Source organism: Strix aluco, chromosome 3 (genome assembly GCF_031877795.1).
Source record: "Strix aluco isolate bStrAlu1 chromosome 3, bStrAlu1.hap1, whole genome shotgun sequence".
Classification (NCBI taxonomy): Eukaryota; Metazoa; Chordata; class Aves; order Strigiformes; family Strigidae; genus Strix; species Strix aluco.
The window spans coordinates 69,872,200-69,899,547 of NC_133933.1; the positions used below are offsets into that span (position 1 = coordinate 69,872,200).

Genomic DNA, 27,348 nt, shown 5'->3' on the forward strand with positions numbered 1-27,348 from the left:
TACAATTCTACCTGTCTGCCCATCTATCTATCTGTCACACAGGGCATACACAGTTTAAATGCTTTTTGTATATGTTTCACAGCAGATTTTCTTTACAGTAATTGCTATGTACTGCTCTTCGCAGCATTACTCACAGGTACCTGGTGATGCGTTTGTATGTAATGTATTTGTATGCATTTCTTGCAGGACTGAGAGGATCCTTACACAGATGGTTTCAAATGTTTCTATACTAATTAGACAAGGGGTGTCTGGTGCAGGAGTATTTTTAGGTAAGTGGTGTGTTCGAGGGAGACAGTCATGTTGTTGCTCTGGATGAAACCCACTGTCACTGTCAGCTCCAAGCAATTTTTAAGATTTGTTTCTTACACAGCTTAACTAGCTCACTAGCTGAGGGCCAGCTTTCTTCTGGATAGTCACAGGTTGTTGTTTCAGCTGTACCATGTTCTTTCTTTCCTTACAGCTTTGGGAATTGGTGGGTGGAGTGTCTCCTACAACAAAGTGCACTGGTTTGTATCAAAAGATGTCTATGTTTTTAGTAAGTTTTCAATGCTTTATAGATCGTGTGCTTTTTTTCTTAAATATTTGTGATATGAACAAGAAGGTGCTGTATTTTAATCAGTGCTTTAGTATATGAACCATGCTGTGCAATGGTGTGAGTGAGCACTTGGCAAGATCATCTTTAGTAATGGTAGTAAGAGACTTTAAAAAGCAAAACACTTGCTTAATCTTTCTGTGCTTGGTTAGGTGAGTGCCTTCCTCAAGAAGAGAAGTGGTGGGATTGAGTTCAGCCATGCGAAGGTGGTAATCTGATGTTGCCCTGTGCTCCTGCCAGCAGAATTACTTCTAGTCCAAGGCTCAGATTTAGACTGTGTTTTCTTTATAAGTTTGGTCTCTTAATGATGCAAAAAATTTTTGGTGAAGTCATCAAAGTCTCTTAATATGAGTTTTGGGAATTGTACTACTCTGCCCACAAAGTGCTGCTTGTAACTGTACTAGGAAAGTTTTATTACATGAGTATTGTTCTTGGGATTATAAATAGCAGCAAGTTGAAAAAGGTTGGTTTTGTCACAGTATGTGTAGATCAAGTGTGCAGTTCTACAAAACCATTTGGATGGTATGTTTTAATGGAAAAATATCTGCTGGAGATTGGAAAGCAATAAGTCTGCTATTCCTGCACTTCTACTAGTCTAAACATGGGCAGTGTGATGGGGTGAGCAGTGCTGCTGAGTTCAGCTCCATTGCTGAAAGACAGGTTATCAGCACTCCCAGGTTTTGGTAAAGAGTCACAAGGACTTGGGGAATAAGGGCTTCAGAGCTGCTGAGAAGCAGCAGACTGACCTTCGAGCTGTGCAAAGAGAAGATCATTCAGTCCCACAGGAGATTTCAAGAACTCGAGTATTGTTTCCATTCCAGCTCTCGGCCTCCAAAATGTCATTTTTCTCCACAAAAGAAAATAAAGGCAGGGAGCAATCTGGGGTTAGCTCCAGAGCCGTGAAAGAGTGACATCCTGGCCACAGGCTCTGCTGGCACAGGACACTCGCATGCCGGGCTGTGCAGGGGCTGTCCACCCTCCAAGGCCCCTGCAGCTCACCAGAAACACCAGTGAGTGTCAGCCCTTCTACCAGACCCACTATAACAAACCTCTGGCTTTTCTGAGATACTGCAGTTTGTCCAAGTCACTAGATGACCCTGCTGCTTTGGCTTTTGGCTGAATTACTGGAATGATCTCAGCCGACCCCAAGTTTTGAGTTCATTAGAGCCTGTTTGTCAGTTTTCTGTCTGTGCCTGTTTGCAGCAAGAGGAGCAGGGAGCTGGATAGAGGAAGGGAGGCTGGGAAGGTGTGCAGCTCTTACTGACAACAGCCTCTGAGCTGCACACATACTTCCAGCTCTCCTTCCCTCATGGCACCTGCATCCAAGCTGGCTGGGGAATCCTATTTCTGCTTGCTGTGCTGTACAGCATAGCATGCTGTATGGGGTATTCCATCATCCTTCCCTATATAACAATATCCCATGTTGTGTAGAGGCTTCTAAAATGTTATCAGTACCATCCTTCCCAAACTGAGACATGATGCAGTACTTTAAAGTGAGTATTTTCCATTATTTTGCATGAACACTTGTACTGTGCATGTTATAGGAAGCACTAGTTAGACTTCAGTGACCACTGTTGTGGTTGAAAGGCAGCAATTCTCCTACCAGATGTGTAATTCAATCATTCTTTCTGAGAGTGAAGGTGTTGTGTGAGCTGGTCATGTTGACATGATTGAAACTTTGTCTCAGGGTTTCTGTTATGTAAGAACAGAGTATACAGTCTTACACGAAAATGAAGAAAAAAGCTAATTTTAAGAAACACCCTTCATTCCTTCTTTGTCCCTGCCCCCAGAAAACATAAACATATTCTTCCTAAGGATCCTTTAAGGATCCTAAGATTCCTAAGGATCCCTTCTTTAACACACAATTTTACGAAGGTTGCGTCCCCCCAGTTGAGTTCTGAGGTCACAACTTCGGCCTTGAGAGATATCGTGCACTTGCAATTTCTCTTTAAATTAATCCACATCCACTTGTAGGTGTTAGGAAATTTTTAAAAGAGAATCTAACCACCCACCATGTCGCCATTTTCTATTTTGTCCTTCATCTGAGTTTGTACCTTTGAAGTTACTGCTATAATTGGAAGAAAAGTCAGGCTAATCTATTCCCTTTAAAAATTATTTTCATTTCACCAGTATCTAATTATTGTTTTTCTCTCATTTCTTATGATGTTTTAGGTGAAAGTAATTTTTGGTACTTATCATTTTTTAAGCGTTTTCTTTTCTAGAAATTGTTTTGTAGTTTGATGGATTCCTCACATCACAGTAGGTGGTGATATTCTGGAAGCCCCAGTGATACTTGTGAAATATTTTCATGCAAAAGCCTAAAAAGGAAGCATTGCCAATTTCCCTTATGTACTAGTTTGATTGGTTTTCATAGGATTAATGTCTAATTTCTGTTGAGTGCTAGGCTCTTTTTCGTTTAAACATGAACAAAACACGCTTCAAACAGCATAACTTCATTTTAAAACCTATTTCGCATGGCTCGAAGCTTTCAAGGGCCAATACGACTTCTTGTGGAGCATGACTTTCCCGTTTTGGGTGCTATGCTGTTTCTCCTTTCCATCTAGATTTGCAGGGGAGTGGGGATCATTCCTCCCGAAGCATCTTTCTGATCCCCGCTTTCCTGCCGCCATGGCGGTGGGGCTGGCGGTGCCCGGAGGGGGGGTGGACGCCGCGGCCGTTACGAGAGCGTCGGGGACCGCGTGGCCGAGCGATGGTGGCACCGGGGACGGGGGTGCCAAGGGACGCGGGTGGGGGGTTGAGCTCTGCGACTCCCCATTTCCCACTGACAGAGCAAAAATAACTCTCCCGCCGGGGGCTCAGCCGCCCGCCCGCCCGCGGCACCCCGCTCTCACAGTAAGCGAAGAGGGGCCGCGAGCTGGGAAGTCGCGGCGTCCTCCCGCGGGTTTCTTCCACCGGAGTGAAAGCTTCCGCGGGGCCGGTGGGGTCCCCGCCAGCATCTTCCCCCGTCCGGAGGAGGGTTTTCTCCCGTCAAGGCGAGCTGCGAGCGTCTCCGCGGGAAGCCCTCGCGGGAGCCCGGCGGCCGCGGCGAGGGCACGGCAGGTGCTGCCGGCGCGGCGGGGGCCCGGCCCGGCCCGGCTCGGCCCGACGGGCGGCGCGGGGAAACCGGGGGCGGCCGCCAGCGCCGGGCCGGGGCGGGGAGCGAACAAAGCGGCTGCCGAGGGCGCGCTGCCCCGACGGGGCCGGCCGGCACGGGGCCGCCCGCAGCGGGGGCGGGGTGACCGGGGCACCCGGCCCCCCCTCTCCGCGCACACACACGCGCAGCCAGACACTCACGGGCGGCAGACACGCACACGCCCGGGCGCAGACAGAGCCACGGGCGGCCGCCGGTGCGCGGCGGGAGGATGCGGCGGCTGCGCCCCTGGGCGCTGGTGCTGGGCGGGCTGCTGTGGGCCGCCGCCGGGCCGCCGCCGCCGAGGTACCCGCACAGCGCGGTGCTGGACGGCGCGGCCGCGTACCGCCTGCGCTGGGGCCGCCGCGGCAGCGCCCTCGCCTTCCGCCTGGAGGTGCGCACCCGCGGCTACGTGGGCTTCGGGCTCTCGGCCAGCGGCGGCATGGCCTCAGCCGACATCGTGGTGGGGGGCGTGGAGAGGGGCCAGCCCTACCTGCAGGTAAGGTCCGGCTCCTTCCCTGCCCGCCGGCCGCGGCACCCCGCTCCCGGCATCCCGCCCCGCGCCCCGGGTCCTCTTTATCCGTCCGCCTTCCCCTGCCGTTTCTTTCTCGGGACGCCCCTCTTTCGCTGCCCCTCTTCCTTTTGCAGCCTCCTCGCCCCTCATCTCCGTACCTCTTTGCTTCTAACTTCCAGCTTTTTGGTTATCCCTATTGTTCTGCGTTCTTCTCCTCCCGGAGGAGCTCTTCCTTTTCGGTCCGCTCCCTGCCAGCCTCCTCTCTAAACTTCCCCATGGGTTTCGGCAAAGGTGTCAGGTTTCCTTCCTCCTTACCCAGAAAATGCAACAGCCCTTTTCTCTCTCCTCTCTCCCTGCCGGACCCCGAGCCTAGACCCGAGGGGGAGCGGGGAGGGATGGCGGAGTCCCCTCGCGGCGAGGTGCGGCACCTTTCCCCTCACCTGCCAACAAGTGACCGAGCTTGGCCGTCCTGGTGCCGCCCGAGCTTCCTCTTTGTCACCCCACTGCCGTGAGGGCACGATCCCACCAGCTGCCCAGCCTGCTGCCGCCCTCGCCTGCTGGGGCACAGCCGGTGCTGCTCCTGTCCTTGGTGTTCCTCCTCTCCTCACCTGGAGGAGTTTTGACCCAGATAGTTACAGAGTAACCACTGGGGCTCCTGGTGCTTCTCCTTGGTCTGGCAAAGCAACCTCAGAGGAGCCCGACCATACGGGTGTAGTTCTCTAGGTGTGTTCCTGTAGTTGTCTACAGCCGGGGCTACGGCTGGGAACAGGCGTGTGGGCCATAGGCTCCGCCGGTGCTTCCAGCCAAGCGTCCCCTCCAAGAGGCACCGGTGGCCGGTGGGGTAGGAGGAGACGTGAGAGGGGAAGGGACCCACACCTTCCGTCCCCACTCAGCGACCTGAGATCCAGCCTGGAGGAGCTGCTCTGGAGCTGGGGGAGTAGGGACAGCTCGTCCCGCGGGTGAGTGAAAGGGGAATCAGGCCCGGCATCACATCTTGTCACCCCCGGTTGCCTGAATAATAACTTTTAGAGAGGCAATTTAAGAGCAGAGTAACACCCAGTTGCTAAGAGCACAGTCTAGGAGTTGTTTGTCTTTTCTTCATTGTGTTAGAGCTAGTTGATCTTTGAAGCTGCTGCTTAAATTTTGAGAGCTTTTTCTTTAAGAATACAGATTTTTATTAACATTTCACCATAAGAAAACTAAATGCTTAATATGTTCTCCCTACTATTAAGATTTTATCAAATCAAAACTTTTCCAGAAAAAGGGAGCTTTTAGCATAAAAATCCCTCCCCACCTTTTTTTTTTTTTTTTTTTTTTTTTTCCTTTTTTCCTGTTAGTTTTTCAATATGAAGTTCAGGCAAGTATTTGTCTTACCTAAGTTCAGACTGATGATTTTCAGGATATTTTTTCTTCGTATTTCAAAATTAAGATCAATTTTCTGAAAACCTCAGTCTAAATAAAACACTAATAATAAAAAACCCTATTCTGTTCATTGAGCAATGAGCTTAGCTCCCAGAATGTGAGTCTTTCTGGAGCCTTACACTTCAGACAATAAAGAAATTCAAACTTTGTGCTTGGTTAGTTCATAGATCCTGTTAGGGTAAAGCAAGCCTTTTAGAAAGGCATCCAAATCTAGTGTAAAGACATCCAGTGATGGAGGATGCATCGCTTGATTGTTTGTGGCAATGGTGAGTCTGTGCTGTTCCTGATTTCCAGTATTAGTTTGGGCTCAGGTTCCAGCTATGTATTTTCTCTACTATATTAAAAACTCTACTCCCCCCACCATCCCACCTCCATAAAGTTATTTATATGCCGTAATCAAGTCACTCCTCAATTTTCTTTTTCATGAAATAAACGGATCGAGCTCTTTAAGCATCCTACTCAGGACATTTTCCCCAGCACTCAAAGCACTTTTGTGGCTCTTTTCAGTACCCCTCGCAGGTTTTCAGCATCTTTTAAAAGTGGCCCCATACAGATTCTATTCTTATTCCAAAGATGTTATTCACTGGCATCCCATGACAAATATAGCTGAGATAGAAGAGGGAAGGACTGTAGCAAGTGCCTCCTGTTACAGAACACCTGATATTTTTCCTGAAACACTGATTTAGCACATAAACATCTGCTATGCTAAGTGCTATGAGTTATTTTGTTGCACTTTTGAGTAGGTAAGACACGGAATAAATACTTGCCTTAAACTGGCCTGTAACATGAGGTTTTCCCCATCCCAATTCCTTCTTCAGTTCCAGGCAGCAAGGTTTCTTTAAAACTGGACTGAGGTCTTTTAAGAAGTTGCTCTGTTAAAATATTTCCATACTTACACCAACAAGGAAAGGCCAGAAACAAAGACAATGAAGAAACAAAATTTGTCCAAAGGCTTTTTCTGGCCACTCAGCAGGAATTGCTATAAAATGTTCTAGAATGCTATTTCAATAATATCTAATTCTTCCCTTTACTGGACACAAAGTTAATATTTTAAAAGCACATTCTGTGTTAAGTATATATCATCATCATTTACATTATTGACTACTGAAAAGGAATTTTTCATAGATAGTGTCCTTGAAAGTATGTGGTTTTATGCCTAGCTGCACTCTATAAAATATGTACACCCTATAATGAAAGAACTTACTTTTCTTTTTGGTTTTAGAAATATGTTTTTATTCCATGATCATCAGTTGGAAAATGTGCATCGTGGTCTAAACTCTTAGAAGGGTCATTTTTTGGTTTCTTTGAAAGTTTTGAGATGCTTGTTAGTGGCCTGATTTTCAGAAGATGTTCTGAAACACCTTTGTAGCCTTTCAAGTGGGCATTGAAATTGCTAGTCTCTTGGGAGATTTTAGCCTCTTTTCCCCCCCCTTAAATTCTCTCTCCTCTTTTAAAAATAGAAAGTGTTCTCAGAAGGGAAGAGTCCTCTTCTGGGAGCAAACATGTAAATGTAGTTAGACCACAGCCGTCAGTAAAGGTAAAAGCAGATACTCCTTAGTCTGTGGAATATCCGTGTATCGAGGTAGAGGAAAACCTCCAGATAGTTTTCAGAGAAGAGAGAGAACATTTCCTCTGGCATTTATTCTTCATCCTCTCAGAGCAAGTAGATGCTTGCAGGCAGACAGTGCCTGCCTTGAAAAAATCTGGTGACTCAAAGTTCTGGATGTCTGAGATTGGGTTTTACTTTCTCAGTTTTTAGGTGCATCCTGAACTTGAGTTATTTGTTTTGGTTTGCTTTTCCATGTTTGAGCTGTATTTAAGCTAAAAGGCTGTCTGGTATAAGTAAAGACTAAAATGATTTGAAAGTCTGAGGTTTAGTTCTCTCTAAATATATCAAGGTGAAAAGTGTTATGATGTCATGAGAGAAGAACGAACCTTCATGGTATACCAGCGTAGTTTTTTGGAGAGCATTTGAATGATCGGAGAATTACATATTTACTATCCTAACATTTCAGAAGTTCAGTATTTGGAATGGGAACCTAGATGTATTTTCAGAGGATGTAGAGGACATAACATGAATACATATATACATACATAGATCTTTATTGTTGTGAGGGAGGCACCTCTACAAAGCAGAAGGAGAAAAAGAGGAAGACGAGTGAACAAATTATTCCTTCATGTTACTGAGAGCCATGTGGTGACAGAGCGGCGGATTACATGGGGTTTGGGTGAGCATGTTTGAGAACAAGTAAAAGATACTAATGGGGGTTGATGTTGGAAAGCTGGAAGCTGCCTTTGTCTCTATAGGGAGGGGGTGGACTCAGAAGGAGAGTTCATAATTAGGAAAATGTTACCTTGAAATATTGTCATGGTCACTTGCAGCACGTGACACTCTTTGTGAAAGTTTTTGGGGCAGCCTTAGCTTTTGCATCTAGTTTTTTTCTTCTTTATTTATTTAATGTTTTTTAAATGCATCTCTTTTGTGCTTATGAATTGACACAGCATGCATTTTCATGCTAGACCCATGCCTTTTCCTTGGTCTCCACCCCTGTCTGGAATTGTGCATCCCCACCCACAGCACGTAGCTGCTGAGAGCCCCATTTTGGGGACAGTAATCCTCCTTGATGAATGCCTATTTTGTGCAAGTTATACAAGAGGGTTGCATTGTTAGAATCTTCTGTTGAACTTGCACAAAAATAGTCCCTACTCAGGGTGAATAGGGACTGTGTGTCACTAAAAAGCACTTTATTATTCATTACAGCCTTGCTTGTTAACTGTCACCCAAACTAAAGAATATCTGTTATCAAATGTATCCCATAGAGTTAGCTTAATTGCTCATAGGGAAGTACTTGGAAGAGATTTTAAAGGACAGAAAACAGTGAGCATTCTCTGTACTTAACGATATGCTGCTTTTAAGTGCACTCATGCCAACAGCAACAAAAGAAGTGTTTAGAAAACAACTTGAAAGGCACCAAGAGAGAGATGCAAAGTGAGTGCCACACTGACATATCTCAGTTGGTGCTTTGTTGGAGGTATTTCATGCCTTTGGGCATTGGGGCAAAATCTCCAGATGACTAATGAGTCCCTCTTGGCTTCGGTGTGGGGCATAAAGAGACACTCCAGTGTACATCTCCACTGGCTGGGTGCTTTGTAGTTCCCTTTCAGAGGTACAATAGTTAGGACAAGGAAGCAACAGTTGGTGAACAAAAGATGAGAAGAATTCTGTAGCTCTTGTATTTTGCAGGCTTTGGGGGGCTGTTTTGCAAGAGCTTTTTGTTCTTTATGGTATTTTTCTTGTCCTTTGGATTTTGGAAACACCAAGAAAAGGAAATTTTCTTACAGCTCAGCAAAAATAGGTACCTGGGGCAGCATGGAAATGTAGCCACCATGAGTGATGCAAAGGCTTAAAATAATGGGGGAATTATTTAATTCTCATTATAAACAAGTATCTTAGAAGTAGGAGAGGGAAGAGGTGAGATTTTCTAAGGCACATACAGAAATTTTGGGAACAAGTATCACTAATAGTGGTGCTTGGAAATCCCTTAAAACTTCCTCATAATTGAAGTAATTAAAGTAATTAAAACAAGAAAACTTGTACTGGTTAAATGTGGCTTCTGTGTAAGGAACGTTCCTTGTGATAAAGTGCAGTTGTAAGATTGGATCGTGCAGTATCTCCTACTTACGGATTTTCTTTCCCTTAAAATACTTTGCTACATGTTTTGTCTAGTCTGTTTGTGTTAGGACAGCCTTTAATCTAGCTTTATAGCTTCTGTATAACTGGAATATAACCTCTTAAATCAACATTTATTCTTGATGTAAAGACTCAGATAGGTCCTTGGGACTCTGCTGCTAAGTCAAATTATCCATGCCGATAAGCGATGTCGTATTTCAACTTCTAACTGCTTGTGCTCCTTACGCCTTTGTGTGGTAAGTCAGAGTGCTTTCCACATTTCAGTGTTCTTCATTTGTGTGTGGAGAAAGTGATGTTTTCACATCTCCCAGGAACACCACAGAAACCAAGGGGTGTCGCTGCTGGCTGTAGGCTACCGGGAAGCCGCCCTGGGCAACATTTAACTAGATATAAGAAATACACTGAAGTGTATTCAAATGACTTATAATCTGAATGAGGAAAGACATGTCTCTAAGTAAATAATTGTGTTTCATGTATAAAAAATACACATCCTCTTTTTGCAAAGGAAATATATGTGTGTGTACACACACATACATGCATTATCTGTTTATGTAAATATACAAGTGGAAAATGTGTGTCTGTGTATATGTGTATGTCTGCATTTAAATTGCAGACACACCCACAATTATTTGTTACAGATAAAAGTTTTATATCCTTGTCAAAGTTAGTAGTACACCTGGAGTAAATAATCTGCATTTACTCCTGTGTAATTCAGCCAGTTTAATTGGAATTGTACCAGGAATTGTGTGCAGCTTCTTGAGACTGCCCGCATGAGTGAGATCCAGGCTTCCTATCAATGACTTCATGCTGACCTGCTGTGTAGGTAAAAAAAATAAATAAATTGGTAAATTAATTACAAACAGACTGCTCATAGGGCAGCAGCTGAACTTACTGATCCCAGCTACTTTAGGAACTTCTTGCAATCACTTGATTGCTGTCACTGTACCATTTCTGTGGATATTTTTTCATTTGGGGCCAGTCCCAAGACTGGATCAGTCAACTGGAATGCTCTCAAGGTGTTCTCATAAGGAGCAGTGATGCTTTCAGACTCCTGCTTTGTGTTAGTTTTCTGTGGGTGGGCTCTGGTTTTCCCTAACATAAGAGCACAGTGAGATCTTTGCCTGAAACTCAAGCTGAAATTTATTTGAGGTTGCAAAAAAGTTTGGTTTGCTTATTTGTAAACTCATGGTCTGTTTGCTTCTTGCCAAATACAATGTAAAACCAGCTTCTTTTTGGTGGTAACATCCAGTGTGCGCTGGAACCATGAGCAGCAGGATTCCATCTAAACTGAATGCAACAATAAAAAAGAGAAATGTTAACCACAGTTATTTTTTTGGAAACCCAGAAAGGCATAGCTTGGTGCTTATTTCAAACAAACATTTTGGTTCAGATCTTTTGCATACTGTAGCAATTTATCCATCTTATTTATACTCAGATAGATGCTCTCCTGCACCAACTTTCATCTTGGTTACAGCTTCCTGATTCCTTTGCCAAACTTGTCTTCAGCCCTGGTCTTAGACGTCAGTTTGGGTAGTTTGGGAATGTTCAAAACTCCATGGGTTGGCTACAGACCACAGGTGAGGACTAGTTTCAACATAGCTTGTTTTTCCCTCATTTCCCATTCCTGGCTTGTCCCTTTACTCAATTGTAAGTGTTAAATCGCTGCTGAAATGGCAGCGATCTCCTGGTTAGAGAAGGACAGCATGTATAAATCACAGCGGCAGAGCTGCTCACAAGCCGAGCCCACAAGGCGATTGCTGGACGGGACCACAGTTTGAGAGTTATTTTAATATCCTTGAGGTTGAAAGGTGCTGTATATGATTTATGATGGGAAATGCATATCATAAACAAAACAATCTTGCACATTGTAAAGATGTGGGGAGAGAGTCCCATAAACACCTGTTCAAATCTGCGATGACAGCTGGTGGTGCTTGTGGGGTCAGGCTTCCCTCTGCAGCTGTGCTTATGTTCTCAGAGGAGAAACGAGCCTCTTTTCACATCCTTAAGAAATTATTCTCCCTGACTGTTTGTAGAGCAGCAATCAGAAACCATATATGCTGCAGAACATTTGTTTTTTTTAAGAAAGAGAGAGGTTAATGGATCTGAAAAACAGGATAACATGATTGGCTTCGCATCTGGAAAAGAACATAAAATAACTTGTGCTGTCAGGAATATTTTTCATTTTCCGTATGTTGTTTCAACTTCTAGGTAACATGAGGAAGGAGATACCTAATTATTTGATGGATCACACAACTTAGTCCAGAGTCTAAAATGCCATTTTATGCAATATTATCAAAGAGAGTGCAGGAACTTTCAATGTTTCACATGTAAACAGTTTACATAAACAAATTCTGAAATAAAAATAGCGTATTGATTATTATGTAGCATGAACAATAACACTTTTGAAACTTTGTTTTAAACACTTATTATTTAACCAAAAAAAGTTATTCATACTAGAAAAATATAGTCGTTTCAGCCTTATTTTCTCTTTCTGTAATGCTTACACTTCTGCAAAGCTGATGTGAAACTTGAAAACTTTATCTTCATTTAATATATGATATATACTTTTGTGTGTATAAAAAAACCCAAAGAATCTGTATGCGAGTGCTGAATCAGTACATAAATTCATGTTGTCAGGTTTGTGCTTGTGGGTGTTTCAGAAATTCAGTTTTAAGGACTTGATAATTATTGTAGAACTCTGTGGGACTCCATGAAATTCAGGGGGACTTGTATCAGTATAATCTATCCTACAAAAGACACAGGTTTTCTAGCTAACTGTATGGGATGGCAAAACCAAATCTGTGTAAAAGAGGTCACCACGTTAGAGCCTTCTCCTACCTGGTAGGAAGAATAAACTGGTTCAATACAAGACACATTTCAGACCATCTGTGATAGATATTGAAGCACTGTAATTCTGCTGATGAAAATGTCTCACTCCTTTCTCTACAGAATTAAATGAGTGAAACTTACGAATTTAGGTGAGTTTTGTGTTACAGTTGTTTGCCTCTGAGAGAGTTTTGAACTGTATTTAGATATCCTCAGTTCAGCTGAAGCCCAGATGCCTAACGTCCACTCTCTGCCATCTGGTGGATCCCTCCTCCATGCTGTCCTCTGGCCTTATAAGTCACTTTTCAAAGGCCTTCAGAGGTACCCAGCTTTCTCCTTTGACTAGATACAAGGACTTAGATGGAGTGGAGGCTGTCCAGATGTGGTGGTTTTGATTGATTGTATTTGTACCATAGGAGCAGAACTTTAATTTATTCTTATTTTTCTACTCTGAAAGGAAGCATAGAAGATGTATAAAGATACAGACATATATTTATAAGGATATATCTACAACTAACTTTTTCTTACTTTCCCAAGATGCTGCTGAAATGGATGTGGCATCACAGTTTGACAGTGTGTCTTCATTTTTGATGACCTCATCTTGTTCATTACGTTTTATACACAAACACATGTCTTAAAGACTTTTAAGCTCTGATGAATAAATTGAGCACAGTATGTGCAGTTTGACTTAAAATCTTCTCTGTGAACAGAAAGAGATCAGTATGTTTCCTTGGAAATGTGGCCTTATTTTGTTTTAAAACTGGTAAACAAACTGTTTTCATGTGAGAGGTTGAGCAATGAAATTCTGAGCTGTTCAGAAATTTTTTTGTTACATTATTTGATTTTATTTTTGTGATGAACATCTGGATAATTTTCAACAAAGGAGATAAAAATAGTAATAGAGGCAGTTCTTTAACTCCTGGCAAGTGTACTCACACTTGATTCCTCCAGGGCAGTCCCACTGCACTCTGGAGTTGTAGGATTTAGGGAATAAATCGCCATCTTTGTCTTCATGGGCACCACATACATTTGCTTCTCAGATATTCTCAGCACCCCGATATTCAAGGCTGTTTCAAGGTGGCATGTATCAGGCAGAGGAAGTAAGTAGAGACAAGGAATTCATTACTTCACAGAAATTTTCACATGGGAAAGATTAACGTTAGTTGGTCAGATTAGCATCTACCCACAAAATAATTTAAAGTGAGTCACTGAGCAAGATGTTGTTCAGTGTTTAACAGCAGGGCTAGGCAGCGAGCGTTCGGGCAGGCAGGTCTGCAGGTGCCCAACGCAGCTCTCCAACAATTCAGCTCTCCAATGCAGCTCTCCCCCCGTGGGGAGCTGCATGGTCCTATCCTGGGGCCTGGGCTTTGAGACCACCTTCCCCAAAGCATTTGCCAGCAGCCACGAAACAAGCCCCACACAGTGAGCCAGAGCTGTGACCTGTCTTTGACTGTCATCCAGGCGAGTGAAATAATTACACTGACAATCACATTATCGAGGCACATCTGAACTAATACCTTAATTACACAACTTCTTCTAGTTATTTTTGCATTTTCCCTGCAGGCTCATGGAAGTCAAGGCTATACCTCAAGAGGTCTTTTTGGTTACAGCTGTGTCCTCTAGAGACTTGCTAAGAAATGGGGAAGTTCACCAGCAAAATATTTAAGTGCACATCTAACTTTGTTTCTCATTTCTGAGCTTTCCTTCACAGCAGTTTCAGGCAAAGACTTTCAACCTGTTCACATGAGGAAAAGCTATTCTTGAATTTGTATTCCTCAATAATTCAATGTGTGGGTGCTTATTCTAATACAAGGGTACCTTCCTCCAATTTAATGTAACATTTCAGCAAAGATATCACACTTCAGTAAAAACGCATGTTTAACAAGATTAAGTTTCTCATCCAGATGAGCCCTTACTATTTTTAAGATGGAAACAGATTCCATAGAGGAGTGTTTTCAGAGCAGGGATGGTATTGCTTATAGATGTACAGTGCGTCTTTCCAAGCTCTGATGCAGGGTTAAAGTGGAGCATTTTGGTCCCATAAGTACCCATCTTCAAGTACCATCCCAGAACAGGCCCATTTTTTTCCTCTAAAAAGCAAATCTCAAATTCTTTCTCTGAACAAACAGAACTCATCAGTTCCCTTTCTTCCAGCATACAATTTCAGGTCCCAGAAACCTCTTTTGCTGTTTTTTGGTGATTATTTTTCCATGTGTGTATTCTTTAACATATGTACTCATTCATTTGTAGTTGTGAGAAGTGCTGACAGGAAAAGAAGGACTCTTTTTCAGTACCTTTCAACATTTTTGAAATTTAGATTTGTTCCACAACTGAAAAAATCCAAACTGTTTCAGTAGTTTTGGCAAGACAATTAAATCTGAATATTTTCATACTGCTAAAAATCAGTCAACTTTTTACCCTTTTCTTCCTGGAAACTGCACCATGACAGATAATTTTATACAAATTTTCATCCAAATTAATATACTTTAATGAAATATTTGGGTGTGCAGTTATATGTAGATGTATAAAAGGCAGACCAGCTTGTGAATTCGGACTGGTATACATGTGCTCTCTTGCACACACACAGATTTCCAGGGGGTGGGTTAAGTTTAGGATTACAGATGCTAAATGATCCCTTAATGGATTAATAAAGTCTCTCTAAAAGTCAGTGAGGTCCAAAGAGCTACAGAAGTAAACGTCTTCCAGGAAGAGCCAGTGCTGCATTGTTTTGTGAAGGACACCACACAATTAATGGTGTCTGCCTGTAGCCTGTTCGGCATGAGAAATATAACTATTAGTTAAGATCCCTCCTCCCCATCCCAAACCCGGCAGAAATAGCCTAAAACTCAAAAGGAGGGCGACCAGAGGAGGTGCCTCTGGGGCGGTGGCCAGCCCTTTCCAGGTGGCCAGGGTGGGAGGAGAGGGAGGGCCGGGTCCCAGCTGCGCAGGGCTGCAGGAATTTGGGGTGAGGAGGTTAATGACCCGGCATTGCTGCAGCCGCTCCTCCATTGTACTGTGCCTCTGCTGAACCCCAGAGGGGGAGTGTCATTCTTACAAACAGCTCCACCCCGCCAAAACCCCAACCTAACCCCAACTCAGCACCTTTTGTAGGAACTGAGTACTTTTTGTGCTAGTTAAGCCGTAGGGTTTCTGGTTCCAGTCTATGTTCGTTCAAGAGATCTGCTTTTTGTGGGAAAGAAAAAAACAAAAAAGAAATTGGGAAAAGAGGGAACAACAATACCGTTGATGTGAATATTAAGTGACATTCGTTCTCTCTGTAATTTCTCCCGAAGTTCGCAAGAATTGTTATAAATTAGGCTTCCTGGTTTCTGCAGTTATGTACAGGCAGAGTGTTCTTAAAGTTGCTCAAGACACTCTTTAAGCTGCTTATCAAGGAGACTTGCTTTCTTGGAGATTTTTAATAAAAAAAAATTCAGTGCTGCCTCAAATTTTTCATTTCAAAGCTCTGATACTTCATTTGACATAAAGATGTCTTTTAAGCCTTTAGGGGGCTTTGGTATTGGACATAAAGTTTAATTTTTAATTTAATATTAGATTTTCATAATGGGCCACCTTTTTTTTTTCAACAGGATTATTTTACAGATGAAAACAGAGTACTAAGAAAGGACCCTCAACAGGATTACCATCTGGAATATGCCATGGAAAACAGTACACATACAATATTGGCTTTTAGCAGAGAACTGCACACTTGTGATGCAAATGACAAGAGCATAACGGTAAGAGGCTCTGCCTATATGTAGAGAGATGAAGTAATTAATGCAGGCCAAATGTATACGTGGTTATGAAGCTGGTTATTAAAATCTCATTTTAGTAAAAGGACAAAATTAGAGAAATTCACTTTTTAAAACATCTGTTTGGTAAACTTAAATTAACCAGGTAAAGTACTTGTGTTAATTTTATTAAGCTCTTATATTTTAATTTCAGCTTTCTTTTTCGTTCTACTTTAATGCATTATGTTCTCTAATTTCTAACACACCAAGTGAACACAGGATTGAAACAGGTACCTCTGGGCCATCAAGTCCTATCTCCCACAGTTACAATCACTCAAGAGTTGCCAACTTGAGAAAAACTTTTTAGATCTTACACTAACTTGTAATTGATCTTAAAGACAGACTTTTTTAAAATTTTGGAGCAGATATATTAAAGTATATATTTGCTTTATTTCTTTATTCAAAATCAAGAAGTTGAAAAGTTTTATGATAAAACTCTTTCCGCGGTAAAATACTTTTAATGGTAAATTCTGTTACCCTGGGGACAGCTGTACTATTTCCTAAACATAATTTTAAATTATATGAAGTTCATTACTTCTATATTGGAAATGACAGATAGGTTAGAGACATTTGCAAGGCTTTCTATTCTTTGGCTTCTTTACTACTCATTTCAGAAGAATTGCTGTATTAGTTCAACACGATTTTCATTATCTATGTTTTCACAATATACGTAATAATAACAACATGGGGAGCTGAAAGATGCAGGAAGCAAACCACAGCTGTATAAAACACCAGATTTCCAGGCAGTCAATGGACCTATGGTTTTCGCACCTGCTCCAAATTCTCAGTATAATTTAACATTCTGGGAAACTTCAGGATTTATTAGAGTACTTTGTCTCAAGAGAGATTATTGTAATCTGAGAATGGTTTACAGAGAACTGATCTATGCTGTGGCTGCAGATTGATTTTTAAGATGTAAATCTGTTCTGTAATTGAATGTCTGTCTTCTCTATCATGTAAGGACAGCAGTTCACAGAAGGTATCCACATCTTTACAGAGCTGAGCCTGGAAAATGTTTTGGGGGGAAACCTGCTGATTTCTGACCAAATAAAAGACATCTCTAGGAAATTTTTTTTTTCATGTATTTAGTTGGTTATCTCTTTGTGAGTTTGTTCTGTTATTTGCAGATATGATTTAAATTTATGACATTAATAAAGCAATCTATCAGGGAGAGATTCAACATCTGCGTATCGTCAATGGATATACCCTATGAGTATAAAACTTTATTAATTTTAAAGGCAAAATTGTGTCAGTAGATGACTGCTCCTCTGGTGTACATTGTCATTGTTCAAATACAACAACACTTACATCATATCTATTGTAGGAATTACGTGAACTATGTAAGGAAGATATTGTTCCTATTCCTTATGGACTATTTGGTTTTGGGTTTTTTTGGTTTTGGTTTTTTTTTTTTTTTTTTCTTTTTAGGAGAGCACAGTGCGGGTAATATGGGCCTACCACCACAAAGACATGGGAGAAGCAGGTCAAAATTACCATGGGTTGAATCGTGGTACAAAGAGTTTACGTTTACTGAATCCTGAGAAAGAAGAAGTCTTATCTGCCTCTTTGCCGTACTTTGACTTGAGAAACAAAGACGTAAGTTACTCTGGGTTTTGGGTTTATGTGAAGATGGGGATAAGGTGGTAGCCAAAGCTTTGGACTTACGCAACAGGGTAATGTGACTTTTATAATATTGTGTTCTTGCCCTTTTTATTAAGACAGGTGCCTGTACCAGACAAGGATACAACATATTGGTGCCAAATGTTTAAGATTCCTGTACAACATGAAAAGCATCATGTGACAAAGGTGAGTGATTCAGACTGAGCAAATTTAGAGGAGCTCAGATAATGATTACACTTCAAATCAATTCTTACACTTTCAAAATTTGTTTCATTACTTGCTGGAGTGAAAACAAGACCCTCTTGTCTGTCTTCACAAACATGGGTCAAGTGTATTGTGTACATGTGCCCAGGACCTGACTCTGGTGTGCCCTGATAACCAGCATGCACAGTGACAGAGCCCCATTCTTCCTCTTCTCCTGCATCCTCTCTCCCTTAAGAAAATGAGGTTTACAATTATTTCTGCCTGTAAACATTTCTGGCAAAGACTAAGTAAAATTCTCTAAAAGCATGCACCATCAAGTTTCTACTTTTATATGGGAATTTAATGAATTTCTTTTAACAAAGAGTAATTTTAGATTAAAAAGTAATGGAATGGTGAAGTTTGTTCAAATAAAGGGCCAGGTTCTTATTTGATTCCACTCACCTCTCTTGCAATGACCACAGTGCAGTTATGCCATGTTACATCACGTGAACACAGACTCCATTATCTTCGGCTGTGTAAAAGCCAAATATTATGAAAAAAGAGATGGATGTTGTACTTTATTTAAAAATTAATGAAAATGTGTAAACATCCACGCAAGGTTCAGTGGGATCCAAGGTGATTTCAAAACCCACATGCATAAACGTGTTTATAACCCATTTGTTAACTTTTCTTTCAGTTTGGAAATGAAAACTTAAGAGTGCTGGGGGAAGATGGTTCTTACATTCCTTCTCAGGAGCAATGTACTGAAGATCTCCTAAAAGAATAGCTTATCATAATTGTTCTAAACTGCTTAAGATAGCACAGTGAGATAGCTCTGGCCTTCATTTTTATCTTCGTGTGAATCCATCAATACTTTTAAGTATACAGTTCTATTCCATTTTCTGGATTATTATCAGTCATATTTGTCACAGCATTCACTAAGACTGAAATTTTAAGTTAACTCGGAGAACTTAACATGTGATCTCCAGTGTAGGTCTGAGAAATACCTGTAGTTATTCTGAAATACTGTGGGTTTCTGTACTTTATCAGAATGAAGAATTGCAAGGTCCAAATTTCTGCCTTCAGGTACTTGATCTTTAATCACATTTGAAATTTTGACCGCTACTTTTACAGATTTGTATGAAAAGCAGAATTTGCTTGTAATACAGTATACAGGTCAGCTTTCTGCTTTCAAGTGAGAGCACTTCAAAATGGTAGTACTGGAATCATGCCTTCCATGTTAAATTTGGTGGAAATTGTAGATATCCTTTTTCTACTAAAAAGTTATCTGGGACTATTTATTATTTATATTTTCTGAATTTATTTTTTAAATGTTTTGCCTGACTGCATATAAGATTACTCCTTTTAAAAAAAAAAATTGGTTGAAACTAAAACATTATTTTAGCTCATAAATGCACTAATTTGTCAAAATAGTTTTATATTCATTATTTTTACAATTATGTATAAAGAACATTATAATTTAGAAGTTATATTTTGAAATCAGCAATTTATTTGGTTTTTATAAAGTTAAAAATTAGACTAGCATCCTCAGCTATTTTCCACCTTCAAAAAAGCAAACAAATTTCATCTTGCCACTTAAAAAATGTTTAGAGAGAGAAAAATTATTACAGAAAAAGAGAAGAATTATGTAGGAACCCTTCCATAGCATTTCTTTTCAGGGGCACAACTTATATTTTCATATACATGACTTTTCTAGATGGCACATAGAAGGTTGTGAAATTATATCTATGCTTTCTTGCAAACTGATTAAACATTTCCCAAAGCCTACTGATACAAAAAGGATGGGGCTTATGGCTACTCAGGAGGATATTAGCTATGCAAACAAAGATTGAACTTCACAAAGGGGAGGACAGAGGAATTATTTGGCCTGATCAAACTGTCTGTGTTAGTTAAATGCTTACATAGATGTTGATTCTGTATTCCTTCTGTAGCACCATTTTCATACAAACCTACATATCTCATTTTTACAGACAGAAAAAAAAAAGTTTAGAAGATGTTACACGTTCATCTCTGGTATAATTCAGTCTACTTAAGCAGTGTATACATGAGCTGACTGGCCATTTGTGTCTTCTTGTATGATTTTGTGGACCACTGAAGCGCAGTGCAGCTCTTGTTGGACAGTGTGTGCCACCAGCACCATGGAAGTGTGCGCTTAGCTGTGCGTATGTGTAAATCTGTTGGTGATTTGGAGTCTCAAGTAGGTGCAACAGCCACAATCAGAATTTTTTTCATACTGTTTTGCTATTCACTGTTGTTCCTTTCTTCTTGAAAATCGCTCTGAGAACTTTATAATCATGTATGTTTTAAAATATCAGTTTCATCAAGAAAGCACAATATTTTCATGAAGGAAACTCTCTGTGAAAAAATTAGACCTATCATTAAAGGTAGAGGTCAAGACTTTTAATCACCTCTGGTTAATGAATGCCAGATTCTGAATCCAGATTCCAAATTAAAAAAGACTTTTTAACTTCCATTGATCATGCATTATTTTAAAAAACAGTAACTATATGTTGTCGAGCAGAACATATTCAAAGCATTTACAAATGTATTTCATAAATACCATCTAGTGGTGCAACAGCTGGGTAAGTGATAACACTTGGTCCCGGAGTGTGTCTACAGCAGTGTTTTAGTTTGGATGAGAAGCACACTTCTGAAGTGAATCTTCAAGTTATTCTTGCTTATTTCGTCATGGTTACTGCCATGGAGCAGTCATGGAACTTATGAACTGAATGCCTTTGGGTGAAATTCAACAGGATGGTGTGCACAAGGAGCACGACAGAAGTCCCCCAGGTGGAAATGGGCCGTTGGTCCATGGGACCAGACCAGTGCTTGTACCAGTTAAACATTTCTGATGCTGGGTAATGAGTATGTCCAGAAGACATCTTTTTCCTCTTTCGTATTTTTTCTTCTCACGGAATAAAAAGTCCCTCAAGCTGAATGACTCTCTGGGCAATGAGCAGCTTTTTTTGCCAGTGTCCCAGTATGCTGCCTTTGCCTTCTGGGTAGCTCAGGCATGGTCCTCCACCTGACTGCTTATTGAGCAAGCTTTTGATTTGAACTGAATCAACGGGCTCTTTTGTGTTCTTCTGTTAGCACAAGATAAAGAAATAATTAGCATAAAAGATCTCAAAATCAGTTGAAGGTAAATTATGTAAGACTTTATGTCTTTTCTTTCTCTTTACATAATATTTAGGCTACTTTCCAAGAACCTCAGGTAGTGAGAAACAGCATATTTTCATTGACTGTTCTTGATCAAGCTGCACTGCATGACATGTAAATTGTGCAAGAGATAAGATTGTAATCTTGTGGCCAACTCATAGGTAGAAGAAAGTCATAGATAAGCAATTTCTCCTTATGCTGTATTTGCCAATGAAAAACAGAGGTTCACTGTGATAAGGGAGCACCCAGCCAGAGTTAAGACTTCTCTTTTTAGTCTTCTTTTCTTTCATATCTCTTGAAACTTATTCCCTAGGGAAAAGACTGTGTCTTCATACATGTCCCTACAATGCCTTCTGTTACAAGATCTCTGATGTCTCCGGGAACTCCTGGAGAAATAACTCATAATAACATTATGCCTGCTAAGAAGTAAAATAAAATAAGATTATTTCTCATAGCTGGGCATAATAATGATAAGAGTTACCCAGATTACAACCAATACCAGGCACCAAACTGGTTTTGTGACTCTGATGGAGTACATCACTCCTCAGCTTCAAGCTGCTTACCTGACTGGGTGGTGGCTGCTTGAAAATTTGTTAAACTTCTACAGGTTTTCCCTCCCATGTGTTTTTTGTTAGTGGAACCAATTACCAGGGTAATATGTCAATTTTGAAAATAACAATATGCAGAACAGATGAGAGGGATTGCCTGGAGGCAATAGCGGGCAACCATCTTTCTCCAAATCAGCTGTTTGCAGGATGGCTCCACAGTGGTCCTGGAGTGGTGGACCCTGGCTGCTCCTCATGTGAGAGAGCGCACATCACTGCCTAGATGCAAACTCCTCCTGCAGCTGTGTGTGCATTGACCTGTTTTGCTGCTTTGAGCTTCAGGCTATGATATATGCCTCAGGCTTACTGCCATAGGGATTTTTACTTTTCTCACATACGGAAGTTAGCCAGGAGCTTTCTCAGAAGGAGCTTTCTTAGAAAAAAAAAAAAAAAAAGGCATTCCATTTATTAGCCCAGACTTTCCAGAGATGGATTTAAGGTTATTTCTTGCTAGGATTTTTGCAGTTCTCTGTAAATATCATTACTCTGACTGGTCCTGAGTGTGCCTCTTAATTGCATCCCTAAAGTAAGTTCTCTGGTTTCACTGACTGGACCTGGGTAAGGACCTCTGCTCTGGCAGGACGTCTCAGAGGGAGGGAGGGAGGGATCCACTGGTAGAACAGGCACACAGGCATGTCCATGCACCGACCTCTGCATGAAAAGGTTTCTGTCTCCCGGGTGTGGAGAGCCCTTGCAGGCACAGTTACTGCCATGCCAGGGTTGGGAGTGGGCACTTGTGGAGCCAGAGGTGCTTACCCAAAGGAGCACACACTGAGAAGAGGAGTCTCTGCAGCACCCTCCCTCTTGTAAATCACCTGTTTTAAAAGTCTCTTATTGCTCTTTTTTTTTTTTTTTTTTTTTAAATGATTTGGTGGCAGCACACTGGAGTTTCTGAAATCCTTTAATTCTTGTACTGTCAAGATGTCTGATTTTCATGATTTTCAGTGTGTGTGGATATGTGTGTGTTGACACGTCTCTCTACTTTGACAGAATGTAAGAGTATTTGTTGATGACTTTTTTTCTGCCTATTTTCTGAATTTATTTTTTGCTTACTGTGAGCTGGCATCATGCAGATGCTTACCAGTGGCATGAAAGTGAAAATTTGTTCCACGTTCATGCGGAACACCTCCTAGTATTTCAATAAATACAGCTTTTGCTTTATCTTCAAAGCTTGTTTTTACTGCTCTTTCTACTTATGTATCTTTCTACATATCTACCGACACAGCTCTTTTTTATTACTGTATTTAGTTTAAGTTTCAATACTCGAAGTCTTCTGTTAGTTTAATTCAATTATATTGCTAAGAATATAACTGCATCTCCTAAGGATTCATTACTTTGACTTCACATCAACCGCAGGTCTCCCATGTGCTCCACTGTTCTTTCTGCTGCAATTAAAAAACCTTAAGATACAGTATTTCCCCTACTTTCTAGATTTTCTGTAAATTCTCTATACCTGTGGTGTCCCACTACACCTTACAAATTGTTTAATGCTGTGTGTAAACTTTTGAAAATTTACAGTATATACTGGTGAAGGAATGGTATGTATATTCTACATACCAGACGTGCCATAATCAAGCTTTTCAGCTTCAGTGTACAGCATGTCCATGCTAGTTTCAACACTCTGTAAATTTTTCCTCTGTATTTTCTTGATTTCTTTGAAATATACTGTGTTTTCCTCAGGGAAAGTAGTTCCCTGGGCTTCAGTAGTAATAATCCCATAGACAAAAATATGTCAGACATTGAATTTCACTAATAAGAGCAGGAAAAACAGTTTATGTAAAATAACAAATACAATTAGGTAGTAGGGTCATTTAGCTGTATCTACATGTATTTTCTCTAAGAATTACTCATTTTCCTATACTTCCAAACTTTCTGGGGTTTTTGAAACTAGTATAGTCAGAGAAATACTGGCAGAGACTGTAATGTGGCTGTGCTCGAGAGCATAAAATACTTCAGATTCTGTTAGAGAACTTTTTAATGGGGCACCCAGTTTTGGAGGGCATTTGGTGTTGGAAGGGAGGATAGTAGGTTGCATTTTGTAAGCTTTTAAATGTTTGGATTCCTGTGTAAAGCACTCCTTTCATGTGCATTATTTGAACCTGCTTATGAGAATGGAGCGAGCAGGTTTAGCGCTGCTGAAATGGGGAAGAAGCCCCATGCTGGGGATTAGGCTATGTGGTCAAAATTCAGTATCTCTTAAGTACACCTCATGAATACTAAAGTAAACTCGGGCAACATATTAAAGACAGTAAATTTCCAACCACAAAGGTGGGCTTCCTCTCATCTAACTTGATTTATCTACAGGTCTGAGCCAGCTGCTTGAATGACCTTACAGTGGCAAAAATAGCCATTTGTATTATACGAGAGGAGGTGTCTGAAATACATGAGCTCAAGCATCCCCTGTATGGTTCAGGCTCTCCCTCTCCATTGACAGAGGAGAGAACCCAGATAACCAGCCTGCATTAAATATATAGCTCTCAGATGGATGAATCAGGGGAGACATGTCCCATCAAAAAATGGTCAGGGGAGAGAAGAGATTGTGATAGGAGCAAAAATTGCAAAGTAATACTTTTTTTTTTTTTTTTCTCTTTAATTTGCCTTTAGGAAAAATGGATTTTTCTCAATCACAACCCTGTGTAAGTTTTTGGCACTGAACTTAGGATGTGACTAATGAACACAGGCCAAGCGTATCGCCAGAAAAAATTATTTAACGTTAGCTGAGAAGAGTTACATTGGGCATATTTTTATATAAGCACCAAAGTTTTCCACTGTTGATCTCCTTAGAAAAAGGGAGCCTCTTTTCAATTAAAGAAAGGCCTATATTAGAGCACACCAGCAGCTGCTAGTTAATCTTCATGTTCGGTTTCGGGGCAATCTCTGATAAGGAAGTAAAAACTCCAAAAAAACTTGTTGCCAAGGGTAACTCTGCGTTTGGACAGTGGAATGCTTTAGTAATACCAAAGACCCCAGTGTGAAAATACAAAGGGACTCCAGTTTAAGAGACTGACTGATTGAAAGCCAGAAGGGCAGCTTGTAGCCTTCAGTACCTAAATGGGGGCACTGATTTTTAACTTGAGTGATAGCAGACAGTAACTGCTTGTTGTTCTCTGGCTTGAATTTTTATGTTTTGCTCAATGTGATAACTCTAGCAAATTGCATCATGCAGCCTGACATAAACAAACGTTCTGTATTTTCCTGTATGTTGCCCTGCAAAGCAGTTTACGCCTCAGTAAATTAGACTGGCAACAAAACGATCATCTTACGCTTGCAGAGCTTGTAAGCTATCTGCCCTTTGATCTGAAGGGCTGTCTCTCCAGCGCAAGCCTGAATTGGCCCATTAGGCTTTGCCATGTTAAAGAATCATATAACTGAACTGGCTGGAAATTAAAAGTTTCTCAAGCAACTGTCTCAGGAAATAATAGAAATACTGCCTTCTCTCATATTCTGCTAAATTATTTCATACATTATTTCATTTTGTGATCAAAGATGAAACTACATATGAGCACAGATTTTACTGGCACACCAAACTTTATATTTCTTAGTGGAACATATGATTTTGCGGTAGTCTTCTTTCGTTTCCCTTGCATATATTTACAATAAGAATACTTAAACTATGCAGGTATTGCTGGATTATTTATTCCATACTTAGTATGCAAAAATAATCTACCTCATTTCTGTCATCAGCAAACTTGAACATCTCATTAGTTTAATCTAATTTCTTTGATTTATCTTTTTTTAAATTTAAACAACATTCATCCATTATGGCAATGTATTGACTATGCCAGCACATGGTTGAAAAATATGTATTTTATGTGATTTTTCTAGTTAAATGGAAGTCAGAAGTTATGTAAATTCTAATTACATACAAGTGTTAGATGAAAGCAGCCTTAACTTAAAATATGACCAACAGTGAGCATGGAGAAGGGGAGGGCACAATTTTTGTGAAACTCTCTGAGTTTCACCTCCCAGTTCTGAGGTCTTTGTGGTGATCTTCAGGAGAGGATTACTATTGATTGAGCCCATTTTGTCTTGCCCCATGTATTTGTTTCTTCTTCCTCATCCTTAGCTTTGTGTATGGTTTTAGAGTAAGCCTGTGATTAGGTAGTGCACTGAAAAGATAAGAAAAACATATCTAGGAATTGTCTGCAGTTAACCAATCCACACTTCTTGTAGCAAGCAATAAAATATTTCAGAGTAGAATTGGGCCTTAAGTGAGCAATTATACGCCATCTTTTGTGCAAATACCAGAACAGCAGGTTCATGGGTAGTAAAATCTGACTTGATGGGACTTGCACAGTGTGAGACAAGTGTCTGGATGGATCACAGAACAAATCTACCTCGGTCCTACTGACTTCCTGGCATTGCTTCTTAAGATCAACTTTCTAATTCAGACAAGTCACATAGTAGCATCTTAAGCAACTTTTCTATAAGGCCACATTTAATTGCTCCAACATCATTTATATGGAGAAGAAATTTCATTTCCCATCTAACTGGTAAAAATATTTCTTTTCAATACCCACCTCTCACTCTGCAACCGCAGCATTAGAGAATGATGTTATGATAGAAACCCTCTCCATCTCTGCTTCCACTTGCAATGTACAGTAGTTGCAGCTATATCCAGAGCATAGATTCATTGACTCCCAGGGGTAAAATAGAAGGAAAGAACATTAATAACAGTGGAAAAATACATAGACAACAGTCAGACAATATCACTCTACCACTTCCACACATAGCATACATGACATCAAAATTCACACAGATGACAACTGAACCATAGGTAGATGGTGAACAGTTTCTCTTTGCACCAAGATTGAAGTCAAGTTTTACCTTGTATGAAAATAATTTACATCTTGGAACTAACTAAAATACAAAAAACCCCAAAACCCCATAACCTGGGAAAACATAAGTATCTAAGCAAATTAATGCTCTTCAGTCTCCTTTGTCCATCCCCTCAGTTCAGTAACCCTTCCATTACTATTGCTAAAGTTGCTTGGACTGGAACTGTGTCTCTGTTTTACGAAGCGTCAATTACACTTTTGGTTTCTAGAGAATTAATACAGTATAATTTTAATACATTATTCTCAAGTGACTTCAAAAGAACCATGTTATCTAAAAATGGCCCTTGTTGTGTAACTTCGTGGATGCTGTTGAGGGGTGTTGGAGCCCTACACGAGGGTACCAGAATCTGGCTTGGGGTGAGAAAATGTGGAAATCATAGTATTAATGTAGGCATTACCTAATCACACTTATTTTGTAAACCATCTCATGTTTGTATATTAACCCTGTAAATATAAATTTTCAGAGGGTTATGAGAAACAGTTCCTGAGATTTGTTCTTCTGACTCAGGAGGCTGTGTCATGTCAAAATCGAGCCTTGTGCTTATTTATCCCATGCTTTCCCTTCAGCAAACTTTAGGTGTAGGAGAGTCCAGATTGGTGACTCCTGTAGAAGCTCAGTGTCCAAATGACTAAGGTATTTCTTGTGTGTGTTCCCTTTTGTAATTCTTCACAGAAATTTGCTTTTCCTTGTCACAAAACATTTTTCCTGACAGTATACCCCAGTATGTGTGAAAAAAAGAAACAGACACCTTGTAAATTCTCACACTCTCTGTCTTTGGGCAAAGCTGAGTGTTCACTCCCAAGCAGGAGGAGAAAAAGTATAATGTTATTAAGTGACATGATGGAAGAGAATGTTTCACAGTTATACAATAGACTTAAAATCTCTTCCATTGTCATCTCAAAGAAATTGATAGACGTCGCTGTGCATGAATGGTGATTTCATGAACTAAAGAAAG

General features: G+C 40.7%; 1 protein-coding gene across 3 annotated transcripts in view; it reads left to right on the forward strand.

The window, feature by feature from the left end:
• The first annotated feature begins 205 nt into the window (after positions 1-205).
• The window catches only part of MOXD1 (monooxygenase DBH like 1), a 55,390-nt gene continuing 28,247 nt past the window's right edge, over positions 206-27,348 (forward strand). The window contains exons 1-4 of one of the 3 annotated variants that reach the window (XM_074820724.1): positions 206-269; positions 15,766-15,912; positions 17,395-17,562; positions 17,689-17,772. In XM_074820724.1, the coding sequence (XP_074676825.1) occupies positions 15,835-15,912; positions 17,395-17,562; positions 17,689-17,772 (330 nt within the window). In that variant the 5' untranslated portion in view covers positions 206-269; positions 15,766-15,834. Of the gene's footprint in view, positions 270-3,864; positions 4,222-10,863; positions 10,927-15,765; positions 15,913-17,394; positions 17,563-17,688; positions 17,773-27,348 lie in introns of those variants that run through there. The other 2 variants (XM_074820722.1, XM_074820723.1) reach the window with 2 other exon arrangements.